This window comes from Rhinolophus sinicus, linkage group LG02, assembly GCF_036562045.2.
Source record: "Rhinolophus sinicus isolate RSC01 linkage group LG02, ASM3656204v1, whole genome shotgun sequence".
NCBI lineage: Eukaryota > Metazoa > Chordata > Mammalia > Chiroptera > Rhinolophidae > Rhinolophus > Rhinolophus sinicus.
The window spans coordinates 154,074,458-154,096,203 of NC_133752.1; the positions used below are offsets into that span (position 1 = coordinate 154,074,458).

General features: G+C 34.0%; 1 protein-coding gene across 4 annotated transcripts in view; it reads right to left on the reverse strand.

Moving 5' to 3' along the window:
* Positions 1 to 21,746, reverse strand: part of TMEM117 (transmembrane protein 117) — a 382,792-nt gene that overhangs the window by 128,710 nt on the left and 232,336 nt on the right. For all 4 annotated transcript variants that reach the window (XM_019748450.2, XM_019748452.2, XM_074325810.1 and 1 more), the window contains one exon: positions 7,690 to 7,787. In XM_019748450.2, coding sequence (XP_019604009.2) covers positions 7,690 to 7,787 — 98 coding nt within the window. The remainder of the gene's footprint in view (positions 1 to 7,689; positions 7,788 to 21,746) is intronic.

A 21,746-nucleotide genomic window follows, 5' to 3' on the forward strand; every position in this document is an offset into this window, starting at 1 on the left:
TTAAAGGGCATTTTATTCCAAAGATTCATAAATCCAAGGATTGTTTTTGGGCTCAATGTTGCTATTCCAAGATTTAGCAATTAGAATGAAGGTCTATACTAGAGTAGTACTATTTAAGCAATTTAAGGCCAGCTTATTTAATTATTTTTCCTTAAATTTCACTTATCTTTAAGAAATGAGCAAAAGAACCTAAGATAAATACTTTCAGGGTCAGAATGGGGATGATGTAGACGTGTATTAATGAACAGTATTTTAATGAACTTCCTAGTTTAGCTAGTGCATATAATTTATGGGTAGAGCAATAATTACCAGGATGATTTTTTTTAATAACTGAAAATATATATTTCTAATATTTTTTCAGAAAAAGTAACTCAAATGCATTATAAATCTTATAATGCATCAGTTAATCCCAAAGTCAAAATGCTTTTGATTATCGTTTTATAATTTTCAATAAAGTACTCTGAAGAAATTTACAGAGATATCCTAGAGAATGGTAGATTTGAAAATCCTCAACGAAGTAATTAATTCAACAAGAATGCATTTAATGCTTCCTGTGTGTCAGGCACTGTGCTAATTCCTATGGACACAGTAAGAAAGATGCTATTCCTGCTCTCAAATAACGTGACATAGGCAGAATTATGTAGAGCACTTCATCACCATTTTGACTTTAATATATTTCTTTAAACTTTTAAAGGTATTTTAATTTAAACCTTTATGAGCTTGTTATTCTCTATCTTTCTACTAAAAAATACGAATCATGGACATAGTAAATCTTCACTATAGAATTTATCATAAGAGGCTTTAATTCAATACCTGTGCAGCAAATAATTTTAAGTGAGTACCTTCTGTTAAAAAAAAAGAAAGAAAGAAAAGATATGCTCTGGAGAAGACAAATCAATAAATAGCCAAATCAGTAAATTTATTTAAATTTTTCTTATGGGATATTCATTTTTCAACATCGGCACCCTTCCAATCTTCTCTCTCACCTGGCTATGTTCATTGTTCCTACTTTCTCCTCTCTTAACCATCCCTTGACCCAGTACAAGTCTGGCTTCTGTCAGTAACATTCTATCAGAAAACAATTCTTGCCAGGGCCACCACTCAGGGTCCTCTCAGAGTTAAATCCCATGAACACTTTGCATTTTAATCTTCTTTGGTGTGTTTCCAGCATTAGACTGTTGATATTGCTATGTCTCTTGACATATGCTCATCTCCTGGAATCTATGGCACACACTTCTCATATTTTTCATTCTTTCTGTTCCTCTTTCTCTGTCTTCTTTGTAGATGCCTCTTCTGTCTGTTCCCAAATAAAAGAACTCTACAGGTTTTAGCGTAGGAGATCTTTTATTCTCACGCTACACCCATTCACATTACCTCAAATACCATACACATGTAGAAAACAAAATCTATATGAGGTAAACACATACATTTTACTTATATGTCTCTCTCAGACCTTATTCCCTCACTCCTCAGTGCCAGATCCATATAAAGAACTACTTGTTAGGTATCTCTATAAGCACATCACCTCAACATGTTCAAGTGTAGACTCTATAGCCTCTAGGACTTTCTCCTCCACCTGTATCTTCTATCCCAGTGAATAGTATAATCATCTGTTCAGTTGCTCAAGCTTACACACTCAAGACTACCCTTGACTTCTCCCTCTCCTCATTCCATATACCTAACCCATCACTGTTTCCTCCCATCTGGCTCCTGCTTATCCTGAGAATACACTTCGGCTCTAACTCCTTTACCAAACCATCCCTGGAACTCACTTAGCAACACATCACAGTACTCATGGGTCAAGCCATGATTAGAAGGGGAGGAAGTAGAAACAGCAAGTGTAGTCAGAGGTGACAGACAAGACTGGAGGGCCATCTACATTTAGGAATAAATAGTCCATACCTATTGTTGGTGTTGCCTCTTCCCACTCCCACCCTCCCCCTTCATATTTCTCACTGGATGGAAAAATATGCCATCAGAATCCTTATATTCTCTTTCAAAGTTGAATTCTCAGCACTACGGAGAGCATCTGGTGCCAAGTAATAATTATAACACCGATTAAAACAAAATAGTAATAACTAACATGCAGTAGTAAGGATTGAAACAGGCAGATGGCTCAAGAGTCTGTGCTCTAACTCCATTTCACACTGTACTCAGCACGTAACAATTATTTGCTTAAGTTAATAAAAAGAAAGCTTGTTCTTAATACAGCAAAATTAAGTCTAGAAGGGCATAGGACTACATATATGAATGTTCAGGCACAAATACATGCCTGAGATGAAAATCTCCAAATAATATGACAAGACAGTAATTCAACACAGTAATATGACACCAGTCACCTTTTTTATACAGTAGGAAACTTACATCTAACAAGAAAACCAGTTGATGCACATATCTATGCATAGAAGTAGACTTGCACTGAACCCTGCTAACTTAGTGTAGTGTTTAAAATTAATGTGACTGATTCAGGAAGTATAATTATCTGATTTGGACTAAAAGTGTTCTGCTTTTTCTTAGTTACAGAGGCACCTTTTAATTAAGAATAGACACTGCTTAAAGAAACATGTTGAGATGGAAAGAAGGCTACAGGCAAGAAGACAAAATTCACCCAGAGGAAATATATGGGACAATTTATTATTCAGGAAGTGAGGCAAAAAGCTTTCATATTATAGCTGCCCCTGGAACCTTTCATAAATTATTGTCTTGTGTAAAAATTTTGTTCATAATGATGATGGAATTATACTGAGCATATTAAATTATAATTAATATAAAGCCGACTATTATAAAGCAGAAAAAAATGTAATACTTTTCTAGTTAAAAACGTAGAGTCACAGAATCTGCAAGTTTTATAAAAATTCAGGAGTGATTTTTTTTTCTTTCTTTCTCATTTAATGTGATCCTTCTTTAGCATCCCTGAGAGAGCATCTAGCCTTTGCAGGAATACTTCTGATGGGGAATCAGCACTTCATGAGGCAGATTCATTCAGCGTTGAGAGGCTCCCACTGTTAGGGGATCCTTTCATGTATGAATCTAAATGTTTTCATGTGACTTACACCCATTGGCCCATGTCTTAGTGAGTTTATGCTGCTATAACAAAATACCACAGACTGGGTAGCTTATAAATGACAAAAAATTTGTCACAACTCTGGGGACTGGGAAGTCTCAGATCAAGGCATCAGCATGGTTGCATTTGGTGAGGGTCGTCTTCCTGGTTCTTAGTCGGCGCTTTCTTACTGTGTCCTCATATGTTGGAAAGGGCTAGGGCTCTGTCTGGAGCCTTTCTTATGAGGGCACTAATCCCATTTATGAGGGCTCCATCCTCATGACCTAAGCACCTCCCACAGGCCCCACTTCCTAATACCAGCATATAAAGCCCTGGATTTCAACATGTGAATTTTGGAGGGGCAAAAACATTCAGACTATAGCAGTCCATACTCTGCCCTCCAAAGCAAAGTAGACAGAATTACTCTCTCGCCAACATTTTAATCTTATAATAGAAGTAGCATGGTAGAGCTGAAAAGGATCTCAGGGAATAACAAAACACATCTCTTTTGCATAAAAGGAAATGTAAACCTAAATTAGTCATACAGCTTATACAGTTAGATATTGTTAGAGTTATTATTAAATCACTTTTGACATTGGCTTTGACTCCTAGCTTTTTCTATTACTTTATTGCATTTTATTATTATGTTACTCTCTCACACCATGTATATTAAAATAATAATAATTTCTAGATCAGTTTTTGATAAAAGTGAAACAACTAAGTTCATTTTGCTAGACTTCAGTAATAACCATGATATCCAAAGCAAGTAAAACATTAGCAGCTACATTTGTTTCCCAAATAAGAATCAAGATAATCATGATAAGAGATTCTCATCCAAATCACTATAGAACTAGATAAAGTACATTTTATAATATAAAGACACTAATCATCCAAAAACGAAAAAATAAATGATAATCTCCTTTATGAACCAGAGATGAATAGAAGTGGACAGTTTTACACAGGTGCACACAACACCATAGTATTAACACTGTTTTAGAACTTTTCTTAGAGCATCTAAATAATCACAGACCACAGTTTTTACCAAATACTTCACCACTATAACACCTGGATTGCCATCTTTCCAGCTATCATCAGTTTCCTTGCCATTTGCTGTCTAGCCCTTAAACAAACAAACAAAAAAATGCAGTTTTCTGCTGTGGCGTCACTCCACTTCTAGGGATCAATTGTCCTATACATGAGAATGGGCTAGTTTATGTTATAATATCAAACAATCCTCAAATTTCAGTGGCTTAACATTTGCAAAGGATCATTTCTGCTCACACCTGCTCAACACAGGTCTACTGTTTTGCTAAGGATCCAGCTAGATACCAACTTCCACAACTGCTACCAAGAGAAGAGTTCCCTTCAGTGTTTCTCATTAATAATTAAATGCTTCTACCTAGATGTGACACATGCCACTTTCACTCACATTTAAACCGGTCAAAGCAAGTCATGTGATCAAAGGGGGCAAAAAAGTGTAATTATGTTATGTGTTTGGAAGACAAAGAACTGGAGTATTTGTGAAGCCCTAATGATCACCACATCTCCCAATCCCTTCTGCCAATTCTTTATTAATACTAGAAGAGTGTCTCCCTTTAATTTTTTTTTAAAAAAAGGTAAACCTTTGGAAAATATTATCCCTAGATGCTTCCCATCAAATGCATACAAAGCGTGTCTCTAGAGAGCAAATTAAACAGGGAGACAGGAGCTAGTATAAATTCACATTATTTGTTTATCTCTGTATGTGTTGTTGTTGTTTTTTTCAGATACAAATGAGTGAAAATGGCTTTTGGTAGCCCCTCTGAAAAATATAATAGTACATGGCATTCACCTAGGATTTAGATTCTTAGATGTTTATTCTTTTTAATTATCCAAAAGATTGGGGAAAGGAATTTGGAAGGGAAGATCTGTGAAAATTCCTCCCTTTCCCTTTTAGTATTTTCAAATACAGCACAATTTAGTCTCCTCTCAGACATAAAAACCTATGTGCTATATAGCCTCATCTTTGCACAGAAAGAAATAAGAACCATTTTCTTCAATGTAGAGACATCTATCACTAAGAATCAAGGAAGAACTCAGTCACACAGTTGCAAACAAGAGTTTCTGACAGGAATTTGTGAGCTAAAGCAGCTACACGTAAATGGTAGTTTTACTAGAACAAAATTCCATGCTGTACTATTTCAACTGCTATACACAATCACATTCCAGCTTATGAAAGCTTTCCTTTCCAAATTTCCTAACCAACATATAATTTTTTTTTTTTTTGCACTGATCTCTTTCCTTAACTAGGGCAAACCCAAAATAAAACACTTCTTTTAGAACAATACTTAGCATATAATATGTAGATACTGTCTTTTATTTCATTTAAAACCTTGCTAACGATCTCTATATTTTATCTCCTAGAGCTAGAAAACAATAACAAAAAAAAAACACCAAATGACCTTTATACTTTTATCTGAAAATATGAAGAAAAAGATTTCTTTGCTTCCCACATAATTTCCATATTCAACTTTTTGTGTCAGATTTTCCTTTGTTTAAAACCAAGAATACCGTTGTCAAGATAATCGTTTAGAAATGAAAACAAAAAAGGAAAACATATTTTAAAGTGACATTTAAATTCTCCTCTAGTTATTTTATGTTCTATCCATGATTTGAAATATTACTTTTGAAATATAACAATAAAAAAATCATCTCTCATAATTATCTCCTACCAGTAATTAAACAAAAACTGACTATAAGAATAAGTGTGAATTTTAGTTTGTTCTCCATGCAAGATATTATTATCTGTCAGTGACTAATTAAATTATTTTAACAACATTTAAAATATGATTTAGATTACCCATTGAGGCTCTGTTGCCACATATGTCAAACTAAACCCATTTGTATAAAAGAGATTGGTAATATATAGACCTGAGTAGTAACGTTCAAGGAAAAATGTACTAAGATGTTCAGGAAAAATCCAATGTGAATTCTTGTCCTCTGAAACAGCAATTGCAATTAAAAGTTGCGAATGACAACAACCACTGAGACCTTCAGATCACTATTCATGGCTCACTTTTACAAATAATAATGTACTGCGACCTGATTACCGGCCACGCTAAGCAATAACCAATGGGCTGCCTTTCAACATACATTACATGATACAAAATATCTGTAAACACAGTGAGTATTGTTTGAAAAGAGATAGTTCATAAACACTATTAATATTAGAGTCTATTTCCTTTTAAATTCTGATTCTTAAAACTCCTGTAAGAGAATTCTGTAGGGTGAATCAATTTCTCAGAATCTCACATTCTTATCCAGCACCATTACTTAAAAAACAATTAAAGACAATCATTTAGAAATTTGCACACCAATGTAGCTTTTGTTCTTGTAGAGGCAATGTGGTGTAATGATTGAGAATTGGGGTTCTGGGGTCAGAGACCTACACTTATAATAATATAATCTACCTTACAGCGTTTTCAGAATTAAATCAGTAAATATATAGAATGATAAGTACTTGGCACAGTGCCTGGAGCAAAACATGCCTTCAATAAGCATTTACTATAATTATTATACTTTATATTGTTCAGAACAAGCTGCATGGGGAACTTCTAGCAGGAAAACAAATATGAAGGTTAAATGCATTAAAATAGCCCATACTTGACTTATAGAGACAAGGTGTGAATAAACATCAACAAAATCATATTCATTTTTACAACATTATGAAAAAAAAACCTACTTTTGTTTACCTGCTAAGAATTGGGTTCAAAATGCCATAAATCTCTAGCAACATTTAATGATAGTGTGAAAGCAAAGGTAGCTTAGAGTGTATATTTCCTAAGTACTCAGTTACTATAATTTTTATAGGTCCTACATAAAAAAAAATCAATCTCCAGATTTAATCCAAGAATAAACAGATTTTTTTTTTTTTTTCATTTCAAAAGTCAGGTGAACAGGATGGAATTTACCAGGTACAAGTTATCATCATTTACAACTTTTCTGTATGCTACGGTACATAACGTTTCATATATCATGTTGAATCGCTGTACTTGGCCAAGTGTCAAACAGCCAGATGAAAGGGCCCTTCGTGCTGTCTCACATTCCTATCTTTTCTCTTTAAACTTGTTCAAATACATATAAATAATGGTGACTCCACAAAAAACACAACATTCTATAAGATATGGATTGTTTTTTAATTGCAATGATTGGGTTGGACAGCTAAAGGAAACTACATAAGAAGAAATGCCAATGAGCCAGATGTGATTTGCAAAGAGGTTCCTTCTTTGTATAATTTCTTCAGAGAAAACTGTATCATGTCAAATATACTGGAAATTTAGTATTTACTGAAGACATTTTTATATCATATTTCATTGATGAAAATTACAGCTTGTTTTTGCTAAGTCAAAAACCTACTTACCTCTAGTAAAATCTCTGCATCACTATATTAGCAAAACACAACTCTTGTAAATGTGTATATATAACAATATGTCAGCAGAAATGAATTCATAAAATAATAGGATAATTGGTTTTAGTCATTTTAATGGAACATAATATCCACTGATAATGCCTCTCTAGATAGAATTTTATACACCTAAAGAAAGCTACATCCAAGTCCTTTAGTGAATGAGGCAAAGCACAAATCAATAAATGAAACAGTCTCTTACCAGAATAAAATGATCCTGACATTTCCTTTCTTCCAGAAAGCTCTCGCAGATTTTCCCCAATCAGGATAGGGTTTGTCCTGAAGCATCATATCAGTGACCTGAAACAAACAAACAAACAAACAAACAAAAAGTTAGCACTTTCAGAAACTTTACATTCAGATTTAAATACATAGGTAAAATTTATATTTTATTAAGAATAAAATGTGTATGTACTTTAACATTAGAATATATTCAGAGACAAAAATTATAATATGCTTTCTTTGGTTAAAAACTTTAATAGTTCATTTGACTGTACAGAATGAATGAGCATACTTAAGGTTATTCAACATGTCAAATATTGACATTTTTTCAAAACATCAGGTAAAATTACCTTGTAAAAGAAGGCGTCATTAACATGTTATTAACCTATTTATAGAAACTAAATATATAGCAAATAAAATACCATATTCTTTTTAATTTTGTCTAATCAGAAACTCCAAAGATTTCCTAATGTGTCTAGATTTTTATCCATATTGCTAGTCAAAATTCCTCTCTTTCTCTTTTTTCTTCAATGACATGTGAGGTATGGTACTTAAACCCAATATTATGGCATATTTATTCTAATTACCTAGCATTCTCCTACCTCGATGTCATTAGCAATTCTACTCCTTCGAAAAATGTTCTACCTTTCTCATGTGCACAGATTCTGTTGGTCTTCTGAGGCCTAAGTAAAGTTATGTTACCATTGTGATGTCTTCATTATTTCCCTCCAACTGTAATTCTTGCCCCCTCTCATGTCACGTATAGTGTTCCACCTTCTCTTTTACTTACTTATGTACATTTCTTTTCCTCTAGTAGGCTTTAAAATTCTTGAAGGTGAAGATTTATCTTTGTATCCCTTCCAATATCAAAGGATGTTTTATATAAAAGACAAAAATATTTGCTCAAAGAAGAAATGACAGAATGAATTAGGATATAAATGCTTGCTTTTAAAAATGCATTAACAAAATAAATTGCTCATGGGAGACATCTCATATTAATAGTTTCAGCAACTGTCCAAAGTATCATAAATATATGACCTATTATAAAAGCATTTTTAACAAACTGCTGGGAATGGGAAATGAATTTCCTTCTTTCTTCTAATAAAGGAAAACATGTTTGCATATGTGTACACACACACATACACACACACACACACATACACTCACTCTTTTTTCTTTTCCCAAACAATCTACCTTTCCTTTAAGAGAACATTATATCATTATGTTTTTAAATAATAATATTCAAATTCAAACAAGACAGAATCAAAATTAAGAAAACTGATACGGAATGAGGTAAACTGAATAGAGTAATAAAGACTTTTCATCATCTATAAAAATATTTTTTTCTGGGGCGGCTGGATGGCTCAGCTGGTTAGAGTGAGAGCTATTAACAAGCGGGTTGCTGGTTTGATTCCCACATGGGCCAGTGAGCTGCGCCCTCCACAACTAGATTGACGACAACAAGCTGCTGCTGAGCTGCCAGTGGGGCAGTCGGATGGCTCAGTTGGTTAGAGCTCGAGCTCTCAACAACAAGGTTGTCGTTTCAATTCCCTCATGGGATGATGGGCTGTGCCCCCTGCAACTAGATTGAAAACGGCGACTGGACTTGGAGCTGAGCTGCGCCTTCCACAGCTAGATTGGACAACAATTTGACTTGGAGCTGATGGGTCCTAGAAAAAACACACTGTTCCCCAATATTCCCCAATAAAAAACTTTTTAAAAAGTAATTAAGCCTGAAACTAATAAAAGCAAATTTTTTAAAGTAATTAAGACAGTAAATTTAAACATATATATATAATTTTTATATATACATATATATATATATATATATAATTTTTTTCTTTTGCCTTTAAAGTTTAAACATTGCATTTAAGTATAACTTCCAACAATGACCTGACTTGGAATGGGTGAGATTTATTCATTTATGATGAAAGCCTGTGATTCAGTGGGGAGTCCTTCTGGATGAGGCGCCCCTCAATAGTACCAGACTTCCTGGGGAAGGTGCATCACATCTGAAGCAAGTCCACTTGTCATGTCACACAGAACCAAAGAAATGGTCCCTGGAAATGTTCACTGCCATGCCAACGCTTCACACGCTCACTTAAGATAAAATCAGAACAGTTGGTAAGGAGCCCAGTCTCCAGGACGTACCTGATCTTAATTTTTCTTCATATTCTTTCTCAACATCACTTCTAGGATTCAAATTCCCCAGCTTCTCTTGGTTGATGGAAATCAAAGCAAGCTCACTGACCTTCACTGAGTAACACTGTAGATTTATGCCAGCTCTGTCTGATTTAGGGTCTACAATAATTTTGTATGATGTGGCTTGACTGTTGATTCAACAATTATAAATAATTTTTAACATAACCTTCCAGTTAATTTTTTTAAACTATTCATTACCTTCATAAGCATGAAAGTAATTGATATTAAGAATTCAAAAAGAAAAAAATCTCGTTTCACTTATTTTTAAAAAGAAATTTATTTATTGGTAATTTTCTCATTTATTAATTTTCTTTATGACACATTAAATTATGATATTCTACTTTCTCACTCACACTGATAAAATCCATGAATTTTATCTTCAATCAAAAAAAATCATGATATTTATCAAAATAAACAAAGGAAAGATGATGGAATAAAAAGTAACCATGAATCAAGTGAGGTACATTGTTACTAAAAATGAATAAAGGCAAAAGTAGAGAAATTTAAAACCTATATATTCTTGGGCATAAAAGGAGTTTCATATCATATCTTCCCTTGGCAAAAGAATCACTATTTTTCCAAATACAACAATTTTATCCACTGCTTTTTTGTCATTTACTTGAATAACAATCTTGTGTCGAATTGCATTTTTATAAAACCTCAAGTTTAAGTAAATAAATACTTAAATATTTCATGTTTTGCCAGCTTTTTAAAAGATTTAATTAATTCTGTTCAACTGTATTTATCTTGTTCCAGAGAGTCTGCATGGTAATAAATATTTTCAAGGAACAGAATGATTACTGGGTGGATTTTATTCAATTTTCAATGTTTTCTCCCGGGCACTTTCTGGGAAATCCTTATTATATTTTCTAGAAAGAGGCAATTTGTTGTTATATGACCAATTATTACAGCAGCATGTTTTGTAAAAATGACATTCAAAGATAAAGGATTTTCCCAGGAAAATGGCAAGATGAGGCAAAAATATAATAATAAATAAAAAATATATATATTCTGATGCCAGACAGCTAGTCTTTTTCATCCCCAGCTTTCAACTCTTTAAGTCATATCATCAGATCAATGTCAGGTCACTAGCTAAATTGGCCAGAGCAGAGACAGTCATTAAAGGGATGCATTCAATAAAGAAAAATCCAATTACCTTCCGCATTAGAGAAATCAAATTCATTTCTGGTGTTGGTCAAGGACAGTCTTTGAGGGAAAAAATGCAGGAAAGTGAGGATGAAGAAGACAATGCAGAAAGGTTGCTGTGTAGCATAAACACAAAACTTGTTGATGCTTTTCCCACAGGAAGATTATTAGGATTTGAAATTGCAGGTCTTTCTTTGAAAGAAGTTTGTTTAACTCTCTGAGTCTCACAATCATCCCCTTCCCCTTTCTTCTCAACTAAGCCTTTGCACAAAACTCAGAACTTCATGATGGCCCATATCACATGATGCCTTATTGGGTAGTCTTCATCAGTAGAATATAAGCTATTTTAGGGCATGGGTATTGTGCAATCTGAGCAAGAACATGCATGTTGAGATTTAAAAGTCAGTAAATGGTTGCAGAAACCAACTGATCTCTACAGGAATCTAAGAGGAAATTTTTGCTCCGCCATGAGTTGAGACAATATGATGTTGTGACAAAAATGGCGGCATAAAGCTAGCAATGACAATAGGCTTACATTTACTATAGAACTTCATGGCTTACAAAACTCTTCGATGTACTTTTCTTAGTAATTGTCACAGCAACTTTATAAAGCAAGTCATTATTTTCTAGCCTCCACCAAGAGAGGAAGAGAAATCAGTGAAGTAAAATAACTGAGGAGGGTCACACACCTAATGTAACGGTGTGTGAATCAGTTCTGGAGCCACCTGCCGGGTCCGAATCCAATTTTTGTCTCTTTTTTGATTTGAGGAAAAGTGATTAATCTCTCTGTGCCTCGGTTTCTATTTCATTATCTATGGGCACACAATACATATTATCAGGTATTATAATTATTTATGTATTATTTTTGATATCTGGCATTTCTACCTAGTCATTTTGCTTCATATGAACATGGTGTCAAATAACTGGATTCAGAGACCAAGGGCTGACCATCATTCTCATCGCTTCCATAACGACAAAACTATCATATTGACATATTTAAAAATTATAAAGATATAGTATAATGTTAAAATATGTTAGTCAAAAATTTCTGTTAAAAATCAAAGAGAAGGGAGGTCAGCCACCAAAGGTTGCAATAATCTAAGAAGGTTTCACAGAGGATTTGTGTAACATAACTGAGCGTTAATTTATATCCTCTACCATTCTCCAATTTTCTAGTCTAATTTTATCCTGGTTATGAGCTACATACATGCAGGTACTACATATACTATACCTATGGTCTTATTTGATATAGTTTTATGTTAACCATGTTATATAAATATAAAATATTAATTTATTAGGAATACAAGGTCATGATATAATAACAATAACTATGGCTACATAGTACACTTCTTGAAACAGCTATTATTTCATGGAGTATTATTTAAAAGAAATAAGTACTATTCTATTAATAAACAAGCATATAAACATTAAGGATATTAATGAACAAACATACACATATACTTTTGCAACTTCTTTCTATTTAACACTATATCTTGAACATCATCCTATATCACTACACATAAAGCCATTTAAATAGTTTCTTCTTATTTCCTCTTCTATCTTACCTTTTTATGTGCATTCTTCTGAAATATAAACGGTTTCTATTTTTTCTAATTACTACCTTTATACTTAAATTTGATTTGATGTATGTATTTACTATTTCTTTATATTTGTATTTACTCCCTACTATGAGCAATTACACAATTATTTAATATCTGCTTCTTCTCCCTCTGCCTTCTTCCCCTCCACCACCACATTGTTGTACTTACTATATTATTTTTCCTATTAATTTTTGACTCTTTGAATATCTTATATCCCTATTTTATTTATCATCTTTAAATGATACCACCTTCCCTCATCTAAAAAAGATGAGAATATCAGAGTATTATGTTTTCTTACACCACATATCATTTCTAGGTTGTTAGAGTTTGGGAATATTTCTATATTTGGTTTATAATCAGAAGTCATGCATTTCTTTTAACCTAAGTCCCACAATTAAACTGACTCAATGATCTTTTCTAGTACTTCTGCTAGAGTTTGACCACTACTTCTAATGCCTGAATTTTGTTCTATAATACATTCTTCAGGAAGGTTCATGAGAACAATGTAACCTACAACCACATTATTTATTTTCTATATATTTGACCAATCATTAGGTTGAGTGTGAAATTTTTGAGTCACAATTATTTTTTTCCCTTAAAATTGAAGGCATTGCTTCATTTAACACTGTTGAGTGATACCAGTGTGTCCAGCCTATGCATCTTTGTGTGGTGGTTCTGTTTTGTTGGTACTTTTGAATCTTTTATAGCATAGCATTGCTTTCTTATCTTCCCTCTTAGGTCATCTATGTGGAAACAAAGTCTAAATTGATTTTTTTTTTTTAACAGTAGGGAAAATCTCTACTGTATAGGACGATGCATGTGGTTTTTCCCCTTTTGCTGCCCCGACTCCCACCACACACATCATGCCACACACAGAGACGTGCTTATACATTCTTACACAACAGCACTTCCAGCTGAGACAAAGAAAGACCCAAGGTCCAACCGGAAAGGATTATGCATACTCTCTGAGGAACATTAGCTAAGTATATAATTAAGTAAATGAAAACCATGGATGAAAGTTTTCTAAATTATCTAGTGATGCCTTGAATGAATTGCTACAAGAACTATCTGAAAAATCACAGGTGGATATCTACGGTGAACATAAAGCTTGGAATGTATTCTACAGCTTTTTAGAAGCATAACCAGGATTTCATAATGCATGAATATTAATACAACTGCTTATTATCTTCAATGATAGCCTGCACTGCTTTCCTGATGTACTGCACCTTATTGCTGGATCCCTACTGATTTATAGTGAGTCATAGACTGTTATATTATTAAGTAAGGAAATTGGGCATGTCTCAGAATATAGAACATTTAGAAAAAAATACCTGAATCACCTGAATACAGAAATATACACAATCAAAAAGTACCTTAGTAAGCAAAGTCTGCAGAGTTTCAAACAGTGTGCTAACAAATGCAAAATTAATACAATGTGCCCCAGTACAGTTTGCTTTCCACCACACTGAATTATAATTTAGAATAAATGGAAAGAGTAAGAGTTATTACTGACTAAGCAAGGAGCTGGCAGAAAAATATTTACACCATCTTCTGACATGCTGTTCCTTATGAGTGGCTAAATTATCAAATGACAGTAACCCAATATTACATGATTGAGCATTTATTTTTGGTTTTTGGCTTGACAGAATGAGTCATTTACAGTATGCGTATCCTCTCTGTTTTGTTAACATAAATAAGTGTTACTAGAGAAATTAATTATATATAATATACTATTCTATGATGGCTTTGTGATTGTATATATGAATGGAGGGCCAATTGGAAGAAAAATAGAGGATAGTTTTAGAAAAGTGATTGCAAGAACCATTATTCACTGAGGAGCCCTTAGAAAACAGAAAGCGCTAACATCTCCTCAAAGGGAAAAATCAATCTCATTTTAAGGATCCCAGCATTCCAGTTTTCTGAATGAAATGCCTAATACATGCTAGCCCTAATGAGAGAGACAAAAGAGTTAGCACTTGTCTCACAGGCTTAGGGCCACCATTTAGCCGGCCATATTTCTTGTATAATATCATTTATCAAAATATTCAACCGACTCTATAAAGATGACAGATCCAAGTTATAGGCTGGTGGGGTAAAAAAAGTTCAATTGGGTTGACCTTCCTACTGGTTAGTAAGTAGTAAGTGGAAGAAAAGGCTGATAATTATCCACCTGACATAACTACCCTTGTTTCATTTTCAGTATTTGAGAGATTATAATGTAAGGCAACCACCAAGTAACATGGTGGTTACTTTTCACTTATAAAAGTGAAAGCAAGCATTATTCCTATGTCCTATTGTTGCCTGAAGGCAGATATAATTATAACTCTATGGACTGAGTGTTTGGGTGACATCATAGCAAGCTTAGAAATTCAAAAGCAATAACCTAAACTTGTATCTTGGTAATAAGAAATCCTATTTATTAGCATTCAGTGCCTAAAAATAAAACCAAATATTTTCGTTTCAAATACAAGTAAAACATTTGTTTTAGGGGATAGTTTAAAAAGTAAACTTAGTGTGCTTTAATTAAATTTTTTTATTTTGTTAATATATCAGATTTAGATATATTTTCAAGATGTTTTCATTAAAATTCTTTAAAAATTTATATATATATATATCTCTCAAAGGGCATATATAACATATAAGTAATATATAAAGAATACAAATAAATAGTAGAGCATGTTCCCACGACCTGACTTAAAAAAACACAATAAAATCAAAGGTCTTTAAGCCCTACATGTGCACTTGTCCCCAGTCAAATTACCCTGTCTACCCACACACGAGGTAACCACAGTTCTAAATCCTATATTTATAATTCCCATTTCCATGTTTTTATTTGTAGGTTACTCCATCTGTATGTAACCATAAGTACAATAAAATATTGCTTAGTTATATATATATATGGTATATTAATATTTAAACAGAATTATACAATATGGTTTTCCTGCATCTGGCTTTTTTGCTCGTTATTTTTCTGAGCTTTATCTAGAATGAAGAATATAGTTATATCTTTTATCTTCATTCTATGTCAATAACTTTTTTTCATTTTTATATGGTTTATTTGTACCCTTTTTTCTTTTAACTTTGACTAATCTCATGAAGATTTGTCAATTAGGTTTTAAAATTTTTGCATATTTTAATCCTCTCTGTAGTACTTTTATTTTTATATTAACGTCTGCTCATATCTTTATTTCCTTTCTCCCATTTTTTAGCACATGAAAGTTACTCTCCTAACCACCATTTTTCCTGGGAGGAAATCAACTGACTGTCAGCTCTTTACAGGTATGTCTGTCATTTCTTTAGAACTTGTTTTGGTTTGTTTTTACTTTTAAGGTTATTTTTCCTTTAATGAAATGCAGTTTCACTTTCATCTGTCTAGTCATGGAATATTTTTCTTTTTTTGAGTTTATTGTGATTTTGAAAGATGAAGATTCATGCATTTATAATTAGGGACAACACTAAGCTTTTTTTCCCTTCAAAAAGTTGTTTCTCATCTATCTCCTTTATTTTCCCCTTTTGGAACTTTGATAGAACTCACTTTATGTCTCTTACCTTCTTTTAGATATTTTCTATTTATTTGTACACCATTTTGGAAAAACATATTTCAGGTGTATTTTATACTTTACTAATTACCTTTGTTTAGTATGCTCTTTAACCCAACAACTAAATTTTTCATTTCAATCACTATATATTTTTATTCCTAAAAATTCTGTTTGGGTCATTTTCAAATGACCTAGTGTTTCATTCCTTACATATTTTTCAATTATCTCTTTATTTATTTGAATATATTACTTGAAAATGTTTTATGTTATTCTCTACATAGATAATTCTAAAAACTGAAATCTGTGTGGGTCTAATTCTGTTAGTTGCATTTACTCCTATTACTCATGATATTTGTTTCCTTGTATGCTTTGTAATTTTTGATTATTCAGTCACATTTATTGGCATTTTTATTTGTGGAGGTATTTTAAGAACTGATTTGCTAATGTGTTACTCCAGAGAGAATTTAGGCTTGGTTCTGTGAAGAGCCTAAAGAAACTTTTAACTTGGAATCGCTTTAAAATAAATTCTAGTGTGGAATTTTTTAAAACTTGTAGGTGGTGATAATCTGGGCTGTCCACCCACTTGAGGAACAGTCTACGGTTATAAATTCTCAGGGGAGACTTCATTTTCTCCCCTCTCCAGAATCTATGACAAGACAACCAAGTTTCTAATGTGCCTTCCTATTTAGGACACTTTTTTCCTGTTAACATTCTCACTGAGAGTATAGCTTTTCAGAGTTCCTGAAATTTGACAACATATCTTGTCTGGGCCCCAACCTTTGTTTCCTTTCCCTCACATAAGTGTTAGAAAAAAAAAGAGCCTATTGGTAGATGCTCTTAGGCTAGTTACTGTTCTTCTCCTTTCCTATCTGGGTTTGAGTCACATTTTATTTTCTATCTCTAAGGATATCCTTTGCTTTAAAGAAAAAAACAAAAAACAAAAAAAAACAATATGGTTTTGAAAAGATTACTGTTTTTATTATCTGTTTGTTTGATATATGCGAGGTCTGGTAATTACGCTAGTGAACTCACCCTAGAAAAAGTGCTGCATACCTCATTGCTGAATATCACTATGGTCACTTACGAAGTATTCCCCAATTTTGGAACTCTTTTTCTGGAATGGCCATCAGAACTGATGTTGTATTACCCTTGATGTCCTGAATGTCATCAAAATGACTTCCTTTCAATATTTCCTTTATCTTCTGGTAAAGAAAGAAGTCATTGGGGGCCAGGTCAGGTGAGTAGGGAGGGTGTTCCAATACAGTGATTTGTTTACTGGCTAAAAACTCCCTCACAAACTGTGCGGTGGGAGCTGGTACATTGTCATGATGCAAGAGCCATGAATTGTTGGTGAAAAGCTCAGGTCGTCTTTTTCATGCAGCCTTTTCAGCACTTCCAAATAGTAAATTTGGTTAACTGTATGTCCAGTTGGTACAAATTCATAATGAATAATCCCTCTGACATCAAAAAAGGTTAGCAACATCGTTGCACCAAGTTCGTGAACTTAATTGTCTGACCGTGTGTGTGTGTGTGTGTGTGTGTGTGTGTGTGTGTAAAATATATATTACCAAGTTGTTTTATATTTGGAGATGGTTGTTGTTTTTTCCTTGTATCCAGTTCAGCATATTGCCAGGAACAATTCAATTTTTCCACACCTTTTCTATCACCTTCACTTTTGCATGACATATTATATAGAATATGATGTTTTAACAAAAAATTCAAGTTTTCATCATTAATCCTAGAAAGGTATGATTAAAGTCTAGAGAGAATTAATTCTACAAAGAATACAGGTATTCAATAATTTTCAAAGGTGCACAGCCAGATAAAACCCATAAATTATCTGTTATTTGTTTGTTTGTTTTTTAAGTCTACAAGTATAAAAGTTGGTTACACTTCAGAAATGCCTCCCCTCCCCTCCCCACACATAACTCATTTCTAGTTTTAATTAATCAGAAGCAGAGAAAAGGCTAATCAAATTTTCACTTCATAGCTTTGGGAGCTTAACGTATGTTTATTGACAACCAATTAACATGCATTTTCTACACAATCTAGGTGTCACTCTGTTCCCAGTTTTATAGAACAGGAACACGCAGCTCAGAGAGGCTAGATAACTGATCCGAGGTCACAGGTGGCAAAGCCAGGATGCAGACTAAATGCAGGTATGCCAACTCCAAAGTCCAAGCTCTTAGCCAATGTACAATGTGTCTACTTCATTAATATTAATGGTGTTTTTCTTCAATTAATAATTTATCATCTATTTCGGAACTTTGTTGTAAAAACATAGGAAGTTTGACAATCCTCATTTAACAGAGAAGCAGACACAGAAGTTCCCTGGCTTGCACAGAGCAATTTAGCACTGCAGCCCAAGTACGCCATTCTTAGTCCTCTTCCCTCACCTACACTTGCAATGAAAAATGGCAACCCCCTTATGAAAACAGTGAAAACACTGGGCATCCAATGTGTCCTGAAAAGACAATGTAGTCGGGGATAGAAGCATGGGGCCAGGCTTGGGGTGGGGAGGACTTTGGGTGCTGTGTGTGACCCTTGACTCTGCTACTGAAGATTCCACTGCTGGGGAGGGAATGAGGGTGACAGAGGATTACACTGTACCCTTTTCTCCCAAACCCACTTCCGACATTAGTCTCCTCTAAGAATGAGTATTTTGTTACTTGAGCAAAATTTATAAAAAATGAGGATGACTGCTGTATTAAATCTGAAAAATTAGGAAGAAACGTTTTAGAATTACAATTTAGTAGCAATCTGACCCTCATACTGTACACTTAAAGCTGACTCTGATCATAAATATAATGTGCATCCCTTGACTCTAACGTCTGATCATGGGATTTGGAAAATGTTTATATATTTTTTATAATTATTTAAAATATTTTCTGTCTTAAAGGTTGTTTTTTCTTGACCACCACACACTGATATACTCCTTTACTTAAAGGAAAAATTTAAGTTGCTATAGCATTCAACTCAATTTAAAGTAATGTTCAATTTACCTAATACTCACCGAGCACTAACTGTGGCCCTCCACCGAGCACTGTGATAGTGCATTGACTCGCCTCAGGTTGTACGTCCTTACAGTGGGAATGGTAGGCCCTGCATCCCTCACAAGACGGTAACCTTGTCATGGTTAATTGTATGTGTCAACTGGACTGGACTAAGGGATGCCAGATAGCTGGTGAAATATTATTTATGAGTGTGTCTATGAGAGTGTTTTCAGAAGAGATAAGCTTTTGAATTGACCTGAGTAAAGGAGATTGGCCTAGGGTCAGCAGGCTCATCCAATCTGTGGAGGCTCTGAACAGAACAACAGGGCAGAGGAAGGGCAAATATGCTCTTTATGCTTGAGCTGGGATCTCCATGTTCTTCTGTCCTTGGACACAGGTGCTTCTGGTTCTCAGGCCTGGGACTTATAGCATCACTCTGACCCCATTTTCATGCCTTTGGACTCAGGTTCACCCCAGTGATGCTCCCTGTTCTTAGGCCTCTAGACTCAAACTAAATTACACCACCAGCTTTCCTGGCTCTCCAGCTTGCCGACAACTCAGCTTCCACAATAGCGTGAGCCAATTCCTAGAATAAATCGCCTCATATATATCTATATATACATGCTACTGCTTCTGTTTCTTGGGTGAACCCTGACCAATACAAGCCTAGGGGAGATACTATTTTCAACAGTCCAATATGTAGGGTTATTATTATACAAGGTGAGCATGTCAGAGTCCCTGCCCTCTTAGAACCAGGCAGTCGAATGTACTCAAATCAGTTTGATGCAGGACAAAAGAAAATGTCAACTGAAGCCATTACTACAAGTTTATCATCTCTTATCCAAAAGTTATGAGGGCCATATATATTTTAGGAATAGAATTCTTCAAATTCTAGACTGATGACACAGTGCATATACAGTTTATCAGGTACACCTCCATAACGAAATATATTCATGTTTCTGTAACAAAACACAGGACTCATCACACTTGTTGGGATACATAAAGAGCACAAAGAGCCTCGTGTCCATTCAGATCTGGTTTTGCCAAAAACTGAATGAGGAGGGCAGGGCAGGTTTTGCCACTGAGTGCATTATTACGAAATCTTTTTGTTGGTTTGTTTGATTTCAAAGCTGTTGATATTTCAGAATTGTGGAAAAGAGTTGTAAATCTGAGGAGCGTTTAACTGAAATTACTTATCATTTGTTTCTTACTGCATAGTTTCCCTTTATTTATCTAGATACTTTTCTGGGCATTTATCTAGAACCTAGATAAACGGGTGCTTTTTCTGTAGTGATGAGAAGCCAGCAACAAGCATCAGAATCACGTTGCTGTCACACAGCTGCTGAGCCTCTCACACCGGGGCATTCGGATCCCATTTGTCTGAAGTAGAACTCGGGACTTGGTATTTTTCCCAAAGTTCTACAAATGATTTGCTGTACACTCTTCATTGAGAACCATGATTTGAAGCGACAATATTTTTGCTTTATGTCTATGTAGCTTAATAGCATAAGAAAGTCAACAAGAATATTTCATGTAAAATCAACCACACCCAAAATCCAAAGTTGCTTTTTCCAAAGTCTTAGAGTTTGGGTAGCTATTATGTTTTTAAAGTATTAGGATATCATGAAAGGGGGTTGCCATTTTATTAAATTCTTTGCATGGCCATTTTCATTATTATTACTTTCCCTAGATGGACACTTCTATAGTTCACACTGTGTGCAGAGCTGATAGGGCCCAATCTTTGGTCTACAGCTGGTCCTGTCTGTCATGTATGCTCACTTAATTGAGCAATTTAATCAGCTTTTTGCATAAGGCCTGTGAATCTTCTGTCAAAAAAATCATACTTGGTTGCTGTTCTCTTAAAAAACAGAATTTCACACTTGTTCAGCCATCTCATCTAGTTTCCAAGAATGATTTAAACTCTGGATTTTTATTTATAAAATAAATCTAATTTTTCTAAAATCACCTCTGCATCACCTTATACTGATGCAGACAAGTTAATTTTGACAGCACTTCTACGTTTTTTAAGTGTTGAGGAATAGCAATATATTACTGCTTTCCTTTACGTATTTAAGGTTGCTAAACCTTTTTTCCTTTTCCTTTTATACAAAAGACCTTTAGGCACTGCAGGTTAGTGAGATATATTTGTTGTTCTGGAAGAGTAGAAATACAATATTTTATTTTTTCTTCCAGGTATAGCATGCTTTTATTCTTTTGTACATTAAAACAGGTTAATAAAATTCATGTTCATGACAACATGAGCCTAAGGTACATACCTTTACTTCTCAGAGTATACTATTGTACGGAAGCTGATCTAACATTCTTTTAGCATAGCTAGCTTATCAAAGCCATTCTCACAAATCTTTATATTTTTTTCATAGTAACAACTAATCCTTTCATACTGTACAGAGAAATACCATTTTCTGCAGTAATAGTTGATGGAAAGATTCTCAGCAAATACATATTTGAAATAAGTATTAAGAATGAAAAATACATCCTTTCCTAATTATGGCAATGATGTATACATGGTAGTCATTCATGCATTTATTCAATAAA